Below are 18,742 nucleotides of genomic sequence, written 5' to 3' on the forward strand. Positions count from 1 at the left end.
TTATTTGAGATGCTTATATTGTGTTTTTTTCTATTTAGTGATGAACCACCTCCAGTGCCATCAGGTTCTCTACCAAAATCTGGAGAAATCAAAACCTACGAACAGCCGTGGGGAAGAGCAGACTCCAAAAAGAAAATGAATTATGCAGATATTAACTTTGATGGAGGACCTGAGAGAGGTGAGATTAACAAATCCAAAAAACATCCCAACTATCTAGAAAATGAAGATTCCGAGAGTTTGAGGGTCAATATGGGAACCCGAGCTAGTGGACAGTATGATAATGAGGGAGAAGGTGAATTCTACATGTTGTCATAATATATCACATGCTAATTTATCCTTTAAATGATCTATTATTAGTGCAATCTTGTAATAATAATGCTAGTAGTAGATAGTTGTTGACTTCTAAGATGTAGAATAGCTTATTTAATATTATTATTTTTGCATGGGTTTTCTTATTTTGAAGTTTTTTTTAATATTTACAGTGCTTATCCAGTAACCTTTTGGGGTATCACAATAGCAATGGCTAAAACAGTTTACCAAATTGTAGTTTGATTTCTTCTCCCACAAACTGATCAACTGGTAAAATATTTTAGCAGATTGCTAAGTGAAATGTTGTTAGTTTAAAGTGAGTGCTGTAAAATCAAAAGTAATACTTACCATCTAGATCCAGTTAGTTGATATCTTTGTCATGCTTTTCAAACAAAAAAATGACTTACTATAGTATGAGTCGCTGAATAAGAAGATCTAATTTTGACATGGAAACTTCTATCATAAATAGATTTTATAAACTTGGTAAACTGTTTGAGCCATTGCTATTGTGATACCCCAAAGGTCACAGGATAAGCACAGTAATTGTAAATCCATTGTTTAACAACATACCTTTAATCTTTTATTGGATTGGACATTTCTTTAAACATTTCTATTCACCTTGGGAAAGGTATCGTTACTTTAATCATTTAGTCTCACTAATGATTAGAATTTGAATTCTTAAAATTGCGTATTTAAATTCCTATCTAAACCACTGTATAATCACTTAAGTTTTAAAACTGTGCATATGAAAATAATTCAACTTCCAAATTGAAAACAATAGTTCAAACATTGCCATTCTTTAATGTTTTTAAAATTTCTGTACACCAAATGCACACAAATTTTCTTGATCGCATTATACCATTAAAATTTATGCAAATTTGTAATATGCTAGAAAGACTTTTGGACTTAAAAGATAATATGCTAGCTCCAAAGTAATCTGCTTTATAATGACTTGAAATTTAATTTTAAGGTACATGTATATGGAAACTTTAGGGAAAATTGTAAAAAAAAGAAAATAAAGTAAGAATTGGATTTTTTGTGCAATAATAAATTTTGTGTTCCAACGAAGAAATCTAGTTCAACATAAAATTGTAATATACTCATTTATTCATGGTGCTTAGGGGTCTTGGTGGCCAAGTGGTCAAAGTAGTTAATTTATACGGATCACAACCTTGTTGACACTGAGTTCGGAGGTTGAAACAAACTCATACAGTTGCAGATGTTTCCTATTTTAATTTACTGGGACTGCCATTTATCCTATCTAAGGTCAGTTGTTCTCTCCCTGTGAGTACTCAGACTAACTCCACCAATAAAATATGGGAGTGCCATGAGTGTGAGAATGTAAAACACAATAATACCACAACATGTATGTTTCATTATGTTATTTTGACATTCTGAAATCAACCTTCATTTTTAAATGAAATGTACCAATCATGATGAATCAAGCTTCCACAATAAAGTTCAGAGGTAAATAAAATTGAAACTTGATAAACTTCATGAGCCTATAAAAAATGTAATTATAGATATGGAATGCTTCTTTTAGTAATTAGTTAGGGTTGTTAAAGGGTTAACTGTGTGTACATTTTAAGCATGAATTTTTCCACACTTCATACAAAATGTACTTTATTCAAGGCTTTTACAAAATTTGCAAAAAGAAGCATTCAAATTTTAAATAAATGATGACTCACAAGTTAATATCCCCATGTGAGAAGATATAGTCTATAATGATGGATCAAACCACAAAGGCTATATATCACATTTGTAGAAGAAAGGTCATTGACATATTTGTACTTTTGTTTGTGCATTTTTTTCTTTATATCATGTACACTATAGTATCTAGCCTATTCAATTAAAAACAATTGAAAATGAATACTGCATGGCATACATCTGATGAAGAACTATATACACAACTCCCCCTTTTTTTCAAAATACTGGATTCGCACCCAAGAACTGCTAGTCCACATTTAACCAAAGCTTTATAAATTAAAGGTTAAGGATGTTTTGTTAGGGCATCTTTACGTGATTTAAATAAAGACAAAAAAAAATCCAAGCTAGATGACATTTTTACAAGCAATGGGTGATGAGGAAGATATGTATCAACCTGCATTGATTTTGTTAGATATTGTCAGTACTGACCTGAACTTTGTAATCATATTCAACTCTTTGTTCCATTAATATAGTCTTGAGAACTTAAATGACCTGAGTAATTGGTAATAACGGCATATTTTATTATGACTGCAATATCATTAACAGTGTATTGAATTCCTTTGGTCCTCACCATTAGATTACAAAGGCAATGACATCCACAATTCACTTCTTTTATCTATGCTTTGTTGCTAGTGGTTTTTATACGAGTAGTATATATTTTCCATTTCTGTTCCAGTAATTGCCTAAAGGATCTAAGTTAGCAGTGTTGTTTGCACTTTGTTGTACATTTGCTTACTGTATATTTTTAATGCAATACCAATTTTGACAGTGATATATGATTTAAGCTATATTTCTATACATCATGTGAATCACTTTGCTTGATGTTGTACCTATAATGGACTTTTATTTCTATTTCAATTTCAGCTATTCCCTTATGTTATCTGGTCATATCTGTTATCTTTTACATGTTTGATGAAAACAAAAAATTATTGATAATAAAAATAACAGATTTTGAAACTTCTGTCATGGGAATTTTTATTTCAGATTTTGAACCCAACAATATATTAGACTTTAATTTCTAGTCATTTCAATTTCAGCTATTCCCTTATGTTATCTGGTCCAATCTGTAACATATTTGATGAATACAAAAGTTTATTAAAAACAAAAAGTAACAGATTTATAAATGGTGTTTATATATCTCAACTTGTACAATTCGCTCGTGTATGTAATAATGTTTTAGATTTTAACGAGAGAAATTTATGTATTACTGAAAAATTATTACACCAGGGTTTTCGATATCACAAACTAGTCAAAACATTTACTAAATTTTATCATTGGTATAAGACATCATTCGTAAATATAGCTCAACATGCAGACTTCTAATACGTTCAGGTATTTCACATCCAATTTTTTATGGAAATATTCTTTATAAAGCACAAAGGTGTCAGTATTCACATCAGAAACTTACAAAACCTTTGAATAGACTTATTAGAAGGGATATAATTACGATACTGTTGTCAAGTCATTAAAGATTGCATATTTTGGCGATAATATTGAGTCACTGAAAAGGTCTTTGCATAGGAACTAAACACATTTATTCTAAAAACAGTTGTTGGCATGACACGGGTTATGTTCTTCTCATATATGTTATGATGGTATGATACTAAACCCCTAACGGGAAGGATTGTGCCTGATGTTCATATGATGAAATCATAATCTTTTAGTCAGTTTAATTGAAGTCTGGAGCTGGCATGTCAGTTAACTGCTAGTAGTCTGTTGTAATTTATGTATTATTGTCATTTTATTTATTTTCTTTGGTTACATCTTCTGACATCAGACTCGGACTTCTCTTGAACTGAATTTTAATGTGCGTATTGTTATGCGTTTACTTTTCTACATTGGTTAGAGGTATAGGGGGAGGGTTGAGATCTCACAAACATGTTTAACCCCGCCACATTTTTGCGCCTGTCCCAAGTCAGGAGCCTCTGGCCTTTGTTTGTCTTGTATTATTTTAATTTTAGTTTCTTGTGTACAATTTGGAAATTAGTATGGCGTTCATTATCACTGGACTAGTATATATTTGTTTAGGGGCCAGCTGAAGGACGCCTCCGGGTGCGGGAATTTCTCGCTACATTGAAGACCTGTTGGTGACCCTCTGCTGTTTTTTTTTTATTTGGTCGGGTTGTTGTCTCTTTGACACATTCCCCATTTCCATTCTCAATTTTATTTTGTCATGGGACTGTTTTTTCAATTTCAGTTGTGACCCAAACAAAATGCCTCATTTGTCTTAAGAAGATCTGCTTTGAAAATCATGTTAAATAAGCACATTTTAACAAAACAAATTGTTGAAATATAGACCTAGGAACTAAAAATAGAAAAAGGGAGAAAATTAATCAGAGTTAATATCATATGCAGTAATTGACCCAATTTATTATTAGAATAATTAAGTTGAAAGACCAAGTAAGCCATTGTTAATATATCTTAAAATAGAAAAATCAATTTCCTATCTTATATCTAAGGTGTTTTTAGAATGAAGATAATTATTATGTGTTATAGGAAGCTATAATTCTGCTTCATGCTTTAATATAAGTTTACAGTTGCAATTTTAACTCTCTCCCTAGATGGACCAATAATTGGTCAATTTGTATGCATTGAATTATTTTAATTTTAGTTTCTTGTGTACAATTTGAAATAAGTATGGCGTTCATTATCACTGAACTAGTATACATTTGTTTAGGGGCCAGCTGAAGGACGCCTCAGGGTGCTGGAATTTCTCGCTACATTGAAGACCTGTTGGTGACCTTCTGCTGTTGTTTTTTCTATGGTCGGATTGTTGTCTCTTTGACACATTCCCCATTTCCTTTCTCAATTTTATTGGTGATCAGTAAGCAATATCAGCAATTGGAATTCTCTAGATTCATTTTCCCAAAACTTACATTTAAATTTCTCACCCATTCAGATTTGTTGAACTTTGTACCCCTTTCAAAAATGGTGGATATGATCCTGAACTACCTGAAAGGGGATGTTTTTTTTTCTTTTTTCTTTTCTGTTTTCTGTTTTTTTTATTATTATTATTCATCTCTTTAATTTGTGGTTGTAATTAATATTACAATTAAAAGTTATAAGTTGAAGCTATTCTATGTGATATAACATTGTAATATTGATGTTCTTTTATATGGAAAGAAAAGACTGTTATTGCTAAAGTCAACAGAGGAACATACTGTGGTTAATGTTCAATATGCTATCTAATCAATTCATAAAATTGAGAAAGGAAATGGGGAATGTGTCAAAGCGACAACAACCCAACCATAGAGCAGACAACAGCTGAAGGCCACCAATGGGTCTTCAATGTAGCGAGAATTCCCGCACCCGGAGGCGGTCTTCAGCTGGACCCTAAAAATATGTATACTAGTACAGTGATAATGGACGTCATACTAAACTCCAAATTATACACAAGAAACTAAAATTAAAAATCATACAAGACTAACAAAGGCCGGAGGCTCCTGACTTGGGACAGGCGCAAAATTGCGGTGGGGTTAAACATGTTTATGAGATCTCAACCCTCCCCCTATACCTCTAGCCAATGTAGAAAAGTAAACGCATAACAATACGCACATTAAAATTCAGTTTAAGAGAAGTCCGAGTCCGATGTCAAAAGATGTAACAAAAGAAAATAAATAAAATGACAATAATACATAAATAACAACAGACTACTAGCAGTTAACTGACATGCCAGCTCCAGACCTCAATTAAACTGATTGAAAGATTATGTCTTCATCATATGAATATCAGGCACAATATCAGTGTAACAGAGGAACATACTGTGGTTAATGTTCAATATACTATCTAATCAATTCATATCAGTAAAATCAAGTCCATTTATTTCATAGAATTTTTAAAAAAATAGGGTCAGAAAGAAATGAGATGAAATGGCATTAAATTGTATGAATTGATTAATTGTATCCTTAGATGTGACCACTGTGTTAAGTAAGGCCATTACCACATAGAATAATTGATTGAGTAAAAGATGTCTTGTCCATGTGATAATGTGGGAATAACTTGACCAGTATAAATACTATAATTACACCACTTAGACCACTTTCTTTCTCTGTAGACGAGGAGGATCCACTCTATCAAACCATACCATCAAGATCACTCAATGATGATAACGAATTCCATGCTAAAAAACCAAACTTTACCGATTTCTCCAGTCTACCAAGGGGAGAGAAGTATGTTTGCAATTAGTGTTAGATTTTTGGTTTTTGCATGATTTGAATAATATTAATCAATGCTTGTTTGCACCAGTTTCTTTATATGGAAACATACAATGATTAGCTACACATCAAAAGAATTAATTTACATAAATGCATTTATCCTGTGAATTAGTTGTTGCCATTGTTTGACATAAATAATAAAGTTTGGGAATAATTTCATGATCTGATTGATATACTATAAGCTCACACTTAGCATTTGTTTGATTATTTTAGCTATTTTTAATTGTATAAGTCCTATAAACTTTTAATTTTGAAAGCCCTTCTGGTGAAAACATGATAGAAGCAAGATTTCATATTTAGATAAACAATTTATCATTATTGTAGCTTCATGTAAAAATTTTAGATGAACCTATAAAATGGTAGTATTAAAAGGTTTCTATTTCATTCTTCTTGGGTGATATCTTTTTCACTCTTCTGAGTTTGAGAGTTATGTCCCTTTAAAAATGGAACAACTGCTGAATTTGCAGTATAGATATATTACAAGCAAGGGGGAGTATCTATGTCCCATAAACACATTCGTCTAACAAATATCTGGTTAAAACTTTGGACATAAGAAATATGTTCTTGTTGACATACTTTAGACCTAAATTGGTTTAAAAAACTTAATTTAATAGTTCATATGAAAACAATTTTCCCTACACTTCAAGTCCATGTTGAGAAATATAGGTCAACTAAGTTCATTTTAATAGTATTAATAATACTAAGAGGAAATTAGGGTTCATTAATAGAAAAACCAAAGAAGAGTTTCAAAACGAAAAAAGATTATTTTCTTTAGTAAAGTAATGCAATGTTGAAATCATTGATGTCAGAAAAAAGATAAAGATAGCTCTTCTAAAAAAGAAAATTGTACTTTTAAAAGAGCTAAACTGAAAACTAACTTATTAATATTGATGGCTGTTTTGTTAGTCTCACGATTTAATTCCCTTTTGGTCCTAAAATAAAATCATCTCATTAATATCCAGGCGCTATCAGTATGATCACAGATTTGTATTTTGTAGTCTATCAAGTTTTTATACCCCATGCACCATAAATGAAATTATCTCATTACTTTGGTAATAAGCATGCACAGTCTTTCAGATTTGAGATAATAAAACTTGTTATTTTTTTCAAACTTCAAGTGTTGTTCCTATAATTAAATACATCTGTATGCTTTTCAATTAATACATGTTTTTCTGTATCAATGATTTTAATTTAAAAAAGCAAAAATATACACAGAGGAATAAAAAGCTGATTTATTTTATATGCTATAGCAATTCTAAATCGAATAAATCAATTGAAAACAATTACTTGTTTCATCATAATTGTCTGTCCTGATCAAACTCAATTTGTGCATGTATATGTTCACCAGGTGTTGTTATCAAAAGTCAATTAAGAATGATAGTATAAAACTTCTACAATTAACTTTTATTTCTACACTAGCATGTAAGTAGATTTGTACTTATACTTCAAAAATCATTTCAAAAGTTCTCAAACAATATTGTTATTTAAAAGTCATTCCTACCAATCACAGAGAACTAAGCAATGTAAAGATAAGGCACATTTTAATTTTGGGTTCTGTATGTTTACTGAAAATTGTATTGTATCAATATTTACCACAAAGTTTTAAAGCCAAAGCTGTCAGTAAAGCTGAGCACAAGCTAAGACACCATGACATATTTGACTGTTTTTGTCGTCAATCATAATTCCAAGGGTAAACTGTGCAATGATATAGTTGTATTATCATGTCAGACAAAATGGCATAGTTTAAAAGTTGTGTCAGAAACTAAAAAAACAGTTTTACTGTCATGCTAGACACTATGACATGGTTTAACTGTTATGTCAGACATCATGACATAGTTTGACTGTTATGTCAGACATTATGACATAGTTTGACTGTTATGTCAGACATTATGACATAGTTTGACTGTTATGTCAGACATAATGACATAGTTAGACTGTTTTGTCAGACATTATGACATAGTTTTACTGTCATGTCAGACACTGATAAAGTTTTACTGTCATGTAAGACACTGACATAGTTTTACTGGCATGTCAGATACTGACATAGTTAACTGTCATTTTAGACACTGACATAGTTATACTGTCATGTCAGACACTGACATAGTTTAACTGTCATTTCAGACACTGATATATTTAACTGTCATTTCAGACACTGACATAGTTTTACTGTCATGTAAGACACTGACATAGTTTTACTGTCATGTCAGACACTGACATAGTTTTACTGTCATGTCAGACACTGACATAGGTAATTGTCATTTTAGACACTGACAAAGTTATACTGTCATGTCAGACACTGACATAGTTTTACTGTCATGTAAGACACTGACATAGTTTTACTGTCATGTCAGACACTGACATAGTTTTACTGTCATGTCAGACACTGACATAGGTAATTGTCATTTTAGACACTGACAAAGTTATACTGTCATGTCAGACACTGACATAGTTTTACTGTCATTTCAGACGCTGACATATTAAACTGTAATTTCAGACACTGATATTGTTTTACTGTCATGTAAGACACTGACATAGTTATACTGTCATTTCAGACATTGACATAGTTTTACTGTCATGTCAGACACTCGTATAGTTGTACTGTCATTTAAGACTCTGACATAGTTGTACTGTCATTTCAGACACTGATATAGTTGTACTGTCATTTCAGACACTGACATAGTTTTACTGTCATTTCAGACACTGACATAGTTGTACTGTCATTTCAGACATTATGACATAATTTTACTGTCATGTCATTTCATTATATCATTATGATTTGTCAACTTATAAGCAGATATTGGTAAATTTTATACCAATGCCAAAATTATTCTTATCCCAGCAAATATATAAACATAAAACACACTTCCCTGTGTACAGTAAATATAATCCATGATATTTAAATTGATGAAAACTGAAGTGTTTTATTAAGGAACATAATAATATTTATTTTATCTACTGAAAATCTTTTGAAAAAAAAATACAATTTCAGGCTAGTTGACCCAACTGAACGTTCCACTTTGTGTAAGCCCTACAAAATGATGGACAAACTTAAGGATTCTTTTGACTAAGATGAGAACTTATGAATTGATATTGATTATATCTCTCTGTTTCTAAGATATTGCACTGAAATGTTGTTCCAACTTGAATGACCATCTTATGGTCAGTGTGCTTACTTTATTAGGTTACCTAGATATATGCCAATACAGAATTGTTCTGTGACCTTGAACTTATCTGTCTTTTTTTATTTACAATTTTATGTTCTGCTGAGAAAATGTCTGGAGCATTTATAGATTTACAATTTTCTGTTGACTGCTTTTGATTTTTCTTAGTTTTGCATTTAAGTTTGCATGATGATATATCAGTAATATTTTATAATTTTTGCTGTGCTGTTTTTAATTTATTTGTTAGCTTTTAGAAATGTTAAAACCCTGTAGACTTTCATTACAGGTGTGAAAGAAAGAGAAGTTTTCTTTTCTTTAGAGAATTATATTTCAACTATTTATAATGATAAATCAGTGTTATATAGTCCTGTTATGAGACTATATAACAGTATAAATCAGTAGTATATAGGATAGTGTGGGGATGGGTATATAACAACTTTTACTACCCATGAGGATCTTGCACAGTTTGTGCAGTATATAAAATGTTAGCATTACAAATACAAAACATTTATATGACCTGCATTTTGTACATAAATCATAAATGACTAAATTATTATCCATATATCATGAATTTCAGGTTCTAGTTAATATTAAAGTTCTGAGTTTGATTTTGAATATGTTTCTTAAATTGCCTCCTGCAATAGTTCAGCAGTAATATCAGATATCAAGTTCCTATATGCATTTTTTTTTTATACTTTTCAAGAAGTTTGGAAGGTTTGTAGATTAGATATTTTTTGTAAATGACAGACCATTGTTGACCATGGTTTAAAAACATTTAATGTATATTTACTGTAAATTTTCAAACACTACTTAAATGATTGGATATATTCCTGACAATTTTCTGAGGGTGTTATGATGACGGGATGTATTGAAACCAAATGTAAATTAATACTCTTCTAATTAGCTGATTGTCATACAATTCTTACAATGTTAAATATTTATTCAATGTTAGAATATGTACTTTTACGTCATTCGATCTAGATTGTCAAAGGGGAGGGAGGCTTGTTGTGATGTAATGCAAAATGATAGCTTTCAATAATTTAAAATGATGCTCTAACAGGAATTTGATCTTAGTTTAGGATTAATATAAAATAAGGAGATGTGGTATGATTGCTAATGAGACAACTATCCACCAGGGACCAAATGACGTAATGTTAGCAACTTAAACACATAAATTCAGGATATGTAATTACAATTAACGACACTGTTGTGTAAGCTATAAAATCTCCGATATCCAACTTGTGCTTTGACATTTGAGTAATATATTTTGCCAACAAAGATTTTCTGATCTTCTTACAAGAACTTATATACCAAACAGGGTCATTAGATTATATTTAGGTCACCATGACCTATGTTTTGTACTTGCATACCTTTGTTTTAAACTATTATATATCGTGGTATTTCAATTATTGAATAAATAGTCCTTTAACTTAAATGAATCCTAGAAAATATTACCTGAATTTACAATAAATCATTTCCTATGAAGTCAATCAAGGTACATTTTGTACCTCACAACATTTTGAAAATACCAGTAATACAGTCATATTTTATACAAGATTTTTTAATTAATCTTCAGCAATCAATTTATATAAATCAATAAATGATATACAATGTACTCTAAGTCCTTTTATTTTATTACATTCATTTTCTCTTTAGGTAATGGTTTGTCATCTTGTTAAATATCCCATCAGAATTTTACGCTGAAGCAAGGGTTATTTCTCTTTGTAAATGGTTGTTTCCCTCTTTAAAAACTGTTATACATCTCCTTATAACTGATGATTTAATATAATGCATTAATCATTTTCCACATAACAGGACTGAGGCTCAGTACTTGACTGTCACCAGTGATACAATAAAAATTAATCTTTACATTTCTTACAGTGCTGAAGATTTATCATGTTATTTAAAATCTATTTTATCTTTTTTCCAGTTTTGTTGAAGACTTATCAGAACGGTACATAGTTTGCCCTTTACCCTTGTCACTAATACTCCTCTATTTACATAATATCACATGATCAACATTATTCACAGTAATGATATCACATGATCAATGTTGTTCTAAATAATTAATATCACATGATCAACATTGTTCACAATGATAATATCACATGATCAACGTTGTTCACAATAATTATATCACATGATCAACGTTGTTCACAATAATGATATCACATGATCGAGGTGTTCACAATAATGATATCACATGATCAAAGTTGTTCACAATAATTATATCACACGATCAACATTGTTCACAATAATGATATCACGTCATGATCAACATTGTTCACAAAACACATTGTATTCATTCAACACCTAACAAATTTTGTGTATTATAATATATATTGAACCAATCGTGAATATTTATTTGAAAAACTTGCCACTGGACACAAATCAGCCTGTAGTTTTTCAATCTATCTCAATTTTCTGCTAGTTTCAACTGGTTTGTGTACCTAATTTACATTGTATATTCTCACATGGCATGAGTTTGTAAACATGTTTTGAGGGCATGAGTTTGTGTACATGATTCTGAGGGTATGTGTTTTTGTACATGTTTCTGAGGGTATGTGTTTTTGTACATGTTTCTGAGGTCATGAGGTCTTATACAAGTTCTGAGGGTATGTGTTTTTGTACATGTTTCTGAGGTCATGAGGTCTTATACAAGTTCTGAGGGTATGAGTTTGTGTGAGAGTTTCTGAGGTATGAGGTTATTTTTATATGTTTCTGAGGATTTGAGTTTGTGTACAAGTTTATGAGGGTATGAGTTTGTGTACAAGTTTCTGGGGTATATGTTTTTGTACATGTTTCTGAGGGTATGTGTTTTTGTACATAGGTTTCTATGAATATGTAAATGTTATCAGAAGGTATGATTTTACAGGTTTCTAAGGTTTGTATATGTATTGAAAGCATATTTATTGGTGTTCATGTTTTTGAGACCATGAATTTGTATTCATGTCATCAGAGGGTATGTGTCTGTGTACATGTAATTATATATGACACAAAATCAGTACAGGTACAGGCAATCATACCACATTTTCTTATTTTTAATAAGTTGATGTACATGTAATAAGAGGTAGGAGTTTGTATCAATTCTATCAGAGGGTATTTCCTCTTGTGTTATCAGTGGTTATGAGGTTGTGAATATATATAATATTCTCTTTGTTATCAAATCTATACCATGGCAATGGTAATGTGAGCTTTAATCTCCTTATTCAATACTAGTCATGATTTATCCATGATATAAACATTGTGTCTCATATTTTCCCATTCAGGCAGAAACCCAGTTGAAATAGAACAAAAGAATCGAAGCTCTTTGTTAGAGAAGGCAATAAATGTTTACTGTAGTGTTTACTATAGTAACAAAAATTTTAAAAGTTAATAGAAACAAATCAAATGACAATTTTCTTCTCAATTTTTTTATTTTAAAATACCATTTGCATGAGTTTTCAATTTATTTATTACATAGTAATGCAGAACATTTAGATATCAAGTCGACAACATGGGTATCTATCAAGGTGGATTTAGAAAATGCATAACCTCTGATTTAAAAAATAATAATTACCACGGACGGAGAACATGTCAATCTATTAGTTCATTAATTTTCGAGTCTGCCCTTCCATTATGTGACTCAAGAAAAATTCCAAAAAATGGGTAACAATTATATCGAAAAGAGAAAATCGAGTGTACCTTTTTATGTTAGGGTGTGTTTGAGGTGTAAATTTTGTCTCTAAAACGTACAAAGCAACAGTATTTGATATATCATCTTGCTTCAAATTCTATCATTTTATATATCAAAGGTACAGGTTGACTTAAGCTTTATAACATAAAAAAATCACAGAACAAAAAGATGAAATATATTGGTCAAGTGAAATACCTATCTAATGAATCACTAAAACAGAGTAGGTGTGTTCGAATAGCTATTTTTTTACTAAAAGTACTTGACGACAGTCTTTTAAGTTGGTTGAAAAAAAGCATATCCTCGAAAAAAATATAATTTTTTGTGTGTGATAACTAGGCCGGTTTTATATAATCTAGGATGAAATTTGACAAAAATAGGCAGGACAGAAGTTTTGACGAAGTAGAATCCTGACTGCATTGAAGTACTGGATTGACTTTTTATTGTACTCCTTGATGCATGTTAATCATTCTCCACAATTCCGCATCATACCTTGATTGGATTTTTCACCTGGTCCATGATTTGTAAAATATTTTCCAGCTGATACTTTTTGAAATAACATGAGATATGCTTGGTCATATAAATGATTTGTGGTTAATATTTTCCAGACTAGCTTCCTCAGAAAATTAGTTATATTTGATGTTATTTTAACCATAGTAAATCAGCATAAATTGTGTTCCTCAGAATTTCTTTTGGTAATGGATAAACAAAAGCTCACTCTGAATTCAGACACATAGGGCAGAGAAATTCTATATTGCAGTATTTAATTTGCCCAATCTATTTGCTAAACAATATTTAGACAGACATTTATATTCTTTTTTTTTCATGCCCCCAAGGTAGCGGAGGGGGAATTAAGTGTTAACCTTGACCTGGATGTCTGTATGATCAAAAAATTAGTATCCATTCTCTTATTTTAGTTTGCCTCAACCGAATGTTATGAAAGTTAAACACAATGCTTAATTCTACAAAACAAAGATGAAGTTTTAAATTGGGTGGCTTCACTTTTACGGTCTTGAGTTATGCCCCTTTATGGAGGGAAAAATGACTAAATTAGTCGTTTCCATACTCTATTTTTAGTTTGCCTCAACCAAATGTTATAAAACTTATACACATTGCTTATAATCACAAAACTGTCTTCAATTCTTAATCCAGAATCGGTATGTGGAAGTTGACTTAAGTATTTATTTACATGTGGGGGCCCATAGACACATTCTTCATTTATTTTCTAAATGTGTTCATTCTGTATGAAGACATTAGGCATGGTCCTCTTTTTTGTGTATTACATTTGCAAAACTAGAGAGGCATGGAAATTTGATGGTTATGTGAACTATACTCAATCAGAAACCGAAGCCAAGCCTAACATACCTTGTAACAATTACAATTGTCTATGAAAAGTGTTTTATAAACACAATGTTACAAGTAATCATTCAAAAAGAATTTGTTTTATGTTATTCATGCATTCCTAATTGTTTTGTTACAGAAGTTATAACTGAAATGTTTTCTTATCAAGTAAGATAGTCTGTCTAGGGACTATATATATAGAGAGAAGATCACTCATGCAATCTTTTTGTCTGTTACTTCAGTTCACAAGGGACCATTTCATGTCTGTTCTATTGTATATGATTTAGAGGTTCTAGCCTTTGTTTTTACTTGTTTTGTTGTTCTATTGTATATGATTTAGAGGTTCTAGCCTTTGTTTTTACTTGTGTTGTTGGATCACCTTGTTGTGAAGATGATTCCTATGTAGAAATAAAGGTATTCCAAATGTCCTCAATGAAATTATTTGTTAACCTTTTATAATTCTACTTTTGACTGTATAGATAAATAATATTCATACATTCTTTTATTTGTCTATGATGAGTTAAGCATGTATTCTCTGTAGAATTCCAAATTTTATTGACCATTAGGTTGTTTTATGCTTATTTTGGTTTCTTGCTTGTGCTATGCCATAATGTAAAGTTGTTTGAAATTATCCCAAGCCCTGTCATAAAATATCATTTAAACTCAACACAACCCAATGAAATTGTTTAGAAAAAGTCAAATCCCAATAAATAGAATCTTGTCAAAAGAGTTAAATATTTTGGTAATATAAAAGTAATAGGACATCTTTATATTCAGTAATTTCAGTGTTTGGAGTGATGTAATGTGTACATATTATTTTGACAGTGTACCTCTGACCTTGACCTCAGTGTCATGGTTTATTTATCAAAATAAAGTTTTAATGGTTAGGTGACCTTGACCTCATTGTCATGATTTATTTATCAAAATCAAGTTTTAATGATTAGGTGACCTTGACCTTGTTTTTTTTAGTGATAAAGTTTGCTTCTCAGAAACTATAAGTATTTAAATAAGTTCAATTATATTGGTTGCAATGTTTACAAGTCTGCCTATAGTATGATTCATCTCAGACCATGAATATATTTTTCATGAATCATATATAATGTTTCTGTTGAACATTTTATAGTAGGAGCCTTGATCTTAAAGACATAAAATTCAATCATGATTGACAAAAAGCAGGCCAGATATTTTAGCATGTGCACTGTTGTTCTAGTTTCTCTATGCTCATCTATACATAATTAATGGACTGTTTTAACCTGATATATATAATTCATCTACATTTAATGCAATATAAAAAGATTTTGTTAACCCATTATAAAATATGAATAATATAAATAATGATTTTTGTAAAAGATAATTAATTTAAGGAAAATCACTTCTGGTCATTTATTTATGAAGAGATTGTGTGCTTCATCTACATTCAATTTAGTGATATGTTGTAAGCCATTAGCAGTTGACAATTTAGTGATATGTTGTAAGCCATTAGCAGTTGACAATTTTTATAGCACTGTGTAGTTGTTTCTTACACAAAAGATCAATAATGGTCTTAGATGTTATCTAGCTGGGTTATTTCACTGGGAAATTAATTTTATCATTAATCTTAGTGTCATAAAGCATATTTACTTTCATTTGAACCCTTGAGATATTCCAATGCTGTAAAATATGGAACTACTGTGAAAGTACTCATGGCTTGAGGAATTTCATTGTTTCAATTCTGTGCAAGTTTATTTGCCTTCTGGTATTTATTTTGAATATACTTCTATGTTCTATCTGTTTTCTTTTTTTTCAGCGATTTGTATATAAAGCATGAACATAAATTTCATGAAGGTTTATTGATAGACTATTTTGTTTTAAAATAAGTTATGTGGAATGAAAAAATATTGACAGATTATGATTATTAACAGCGAATTATTGCATTGATTCTTAATTATTAAATTTTTTTTCAGAGAAAAATTAATGTATGAGAAACACCGCCATGATCAGCAAGATCGACACCAAGCTCCACCCCTTCCTGAGAGACGAGACAGAGGGGAAAAAGATTCAAAAACATGTTCTGTCATGTAATCATTTTAATGTGATTTTCTACCATTATAAATGGTCATGTGATTTTCTACCATTATAAATGGTCATGTGATTTTCTACGATTATAAATGGTCATGTGATAAGACAACTATTTAGTCAAAATATTTTACACTTATTTTCCGTCCTTTCCCGACAAAAAATAAGACTTCAGTTCTTACTATATTTTGATAAAGTGTTAAAATTGTTTAGTTATTTTTCTGTCCTCTAACTATATTGTGATAAAGTGTTTAAGTTATTCTTCCGTCCATTAACCTTTTCAATCATTAAAAACTATTTAGGGGGTATATTGTTTTGTATGAACTTTTTTTATGTTTTTAATTTTAACTGTTTAGGAATAGCATCCAATCAATTTTGCCCATTTCATCAAATATGCCATGTTATAAGATATATATACCAACGTAAGACAAAATGTCATAACATACCCAAGTGTGGTAATTCATTTTCCTTTGAAAAGCCGCTCGATCATTTTGCTAACATAACATTGATTGTGGTGCAGACTTACCACATGAACAAAATTACCAGCAAGCATCATAACTTTAATCCTTTTTTTAAATTTATTTATTTGAGTACATTCATATGCAGCTTCGTTTAAATGATCCTATTCGTGAACCTCCATTCCTAACTTCTGCAATTCACCATGTAGATAATAACAGCTTGTAACATTCTTATACATTTGTACTTGGTTTAAACTGCAAAATAAGCTGTCAATTATACATGTTCATTTTGTTGCAATTGACATTTTTGAATTCCTGAATGGTAAAAGAAGGCTTGCATTTGATATAACAATTTAAATAGACGTTGTACATTTGTGTTCAAGCTTGCAGTCTTTAAAACTATAAGCATGATTATCATACCGTGTCTGACATTAACCAATATAGATTATTGTGTGTTAAAGCAAGCATTATAATCCTGGTACCTTTGATAACTATTTACACCACTGGGTCGATGCCACTGCTGGTGGACGTTTTGTCCCTGAGGGTATCACCAGCCCAGTAGTCAGCACTTCGATGTTGACATGAATATCAATTATGTGATCATTTTTATAAATTTTCTGTACAAAACTTTGAATTTTTTGAAAAACTAAGGATTTTCTTATCCCAGGAATAGATTACCTTAGCCATATTTGGCACAACATTTTGGAATTTTGGGTCCTCAATGCTCTTCAACTTTGTACTTGTTTGGCTTTACAACTATTTTGATCTGAGCGTCACTTATGATTCTTATGTAGATGAAATGCGCGTCTGGCGTTATAAATTATAATCCTGATACCTTTGATAACTATTAGTACTCTTGAGTACTGTCAGAATAAAGTTTTATTTCTGTGTAAGGCACAGACCATTCATCTTTTATAGAGGTGCAGAGTGGCATGAGTGGGTTTTTTTTCTGGGGACAAACATTTTTTGAGGACTAAGATCAAAAAACATTTTTAACAATAACATACAGGAATAAAAAAATTCATGTGAAACTCAATGTTGAATTTATTTTATTTTCATTATTTTAAATGTAAACAATGTTCCCTGAAATTATTTTTTATGAATGGTATGTCTTTGTGCTATAAAAAATAGTCTGTGATATTATTTCTCATCTGTCCACACTACTGTAAATTCAAGAAAAATGTATGTATATTTATTATTGTGATTGCTGAATAATTGATGCAAATTTGAAAATAACTATTGCAATTTTTTTAAATACTGCACACAAATATGTTATTGTGCAAAACATATCCTGTAGCAGTTTTGCAATGAAACATATCCTATAGCAGTTTTGCAATGAAACATATCCTATAGCAGTTTTGCAATGAAACATATCCTATAGCAGTTTTGCAATGAAACATATCCTGTAGCAGTTTTGCAATGAATAAAAACATTGCAACTATTTTCGAATTTCCATTTTCTGTTAATTGTTCTATGAAAAAAACTGTTAGTTGTGTGTTTATTCTTATTTTTAATCAAATAAAGATATGCTAAACAAAAGGCATAAAAATTAATTTTGAGGTTTTAAATATAAATGCTTTTGAATATGATATTTATTATTTTACACTAAAGATGAAGACCAGTCTGATAAAATCACTGTATTGTATTTTTAAACTGCTTAATTTTGGATTGATAGTATTGTATTTTGAGAAAACTCAGGTTCAAACATCCAAAAGAAGAATAAGAAAAGGAAAAAGAAAAAACCACCAGAATCTATTTCATAATAATGTTGTTTTAGTCACTGAGAATTTACTGAAATGATTTTATTTCAAATCGAATGCACAT

General features: G+C 30.5%; 1 protein-coding gene across 18 annotated transcripts in view; it reads left to right on the top strand.

The window, feature by feature from the left end:
* Nucleotides 1–18,457, top strand: part of LOC139521190 (tetratricopeptide repeat protein 24-like) — a 47,511-nt gene extending 29,054 nt beyond the window's left edge. For 6 of the 18 annotated variants that reach the window (XM_071314513.1, XM_071314512.1, XM_071314518.1 and 3 more), the window contains 4 exons: nucleotides 39–292; nucleotides 6,071–6,185; nucleotides 11,322–11,345; nucleotides 16,349–18,457. In XM_071314513.1, coding sequence (XP_071170614.1) covers nucleotides 39–292; nucleotides 6,071–6,185; nucleotides 11,322–11,345; nucleotides 16,349–16,466 — 511 coding nt within the window. In that variant the 3' untranslated portion in view covers nucleotides 16,467–18,457. The remainder of the gene's footprint in view (nucleotides 1–38; nucleotides 293–6,070; nucleotides 6,186–11,321; nucleotides 11,346–16,348) is intronic. The other 12 variants (XM_071314517.1, XM_071314519.1, XM_071314522.1 and 9 more) reach the window with 4 other exon arrangements.
* Nucleotides 18,458–18,742: the final 285 nt, after the last annotated feature.

The sequence above is a fragment of the Mytilus edulis genome, chromosome 4, assembly GCF_963676685.1.
Source record: "Mytilus edulis chromosome 4, xbMytEdul2.2, whole genome shotgun sequence".
Taxonomy (NCBI): Eukaryota; Metazoa; Mollusca; class Bivalvia; order Mytilida; family Mytilidae; genus Mytilus; species Mytilus edulis.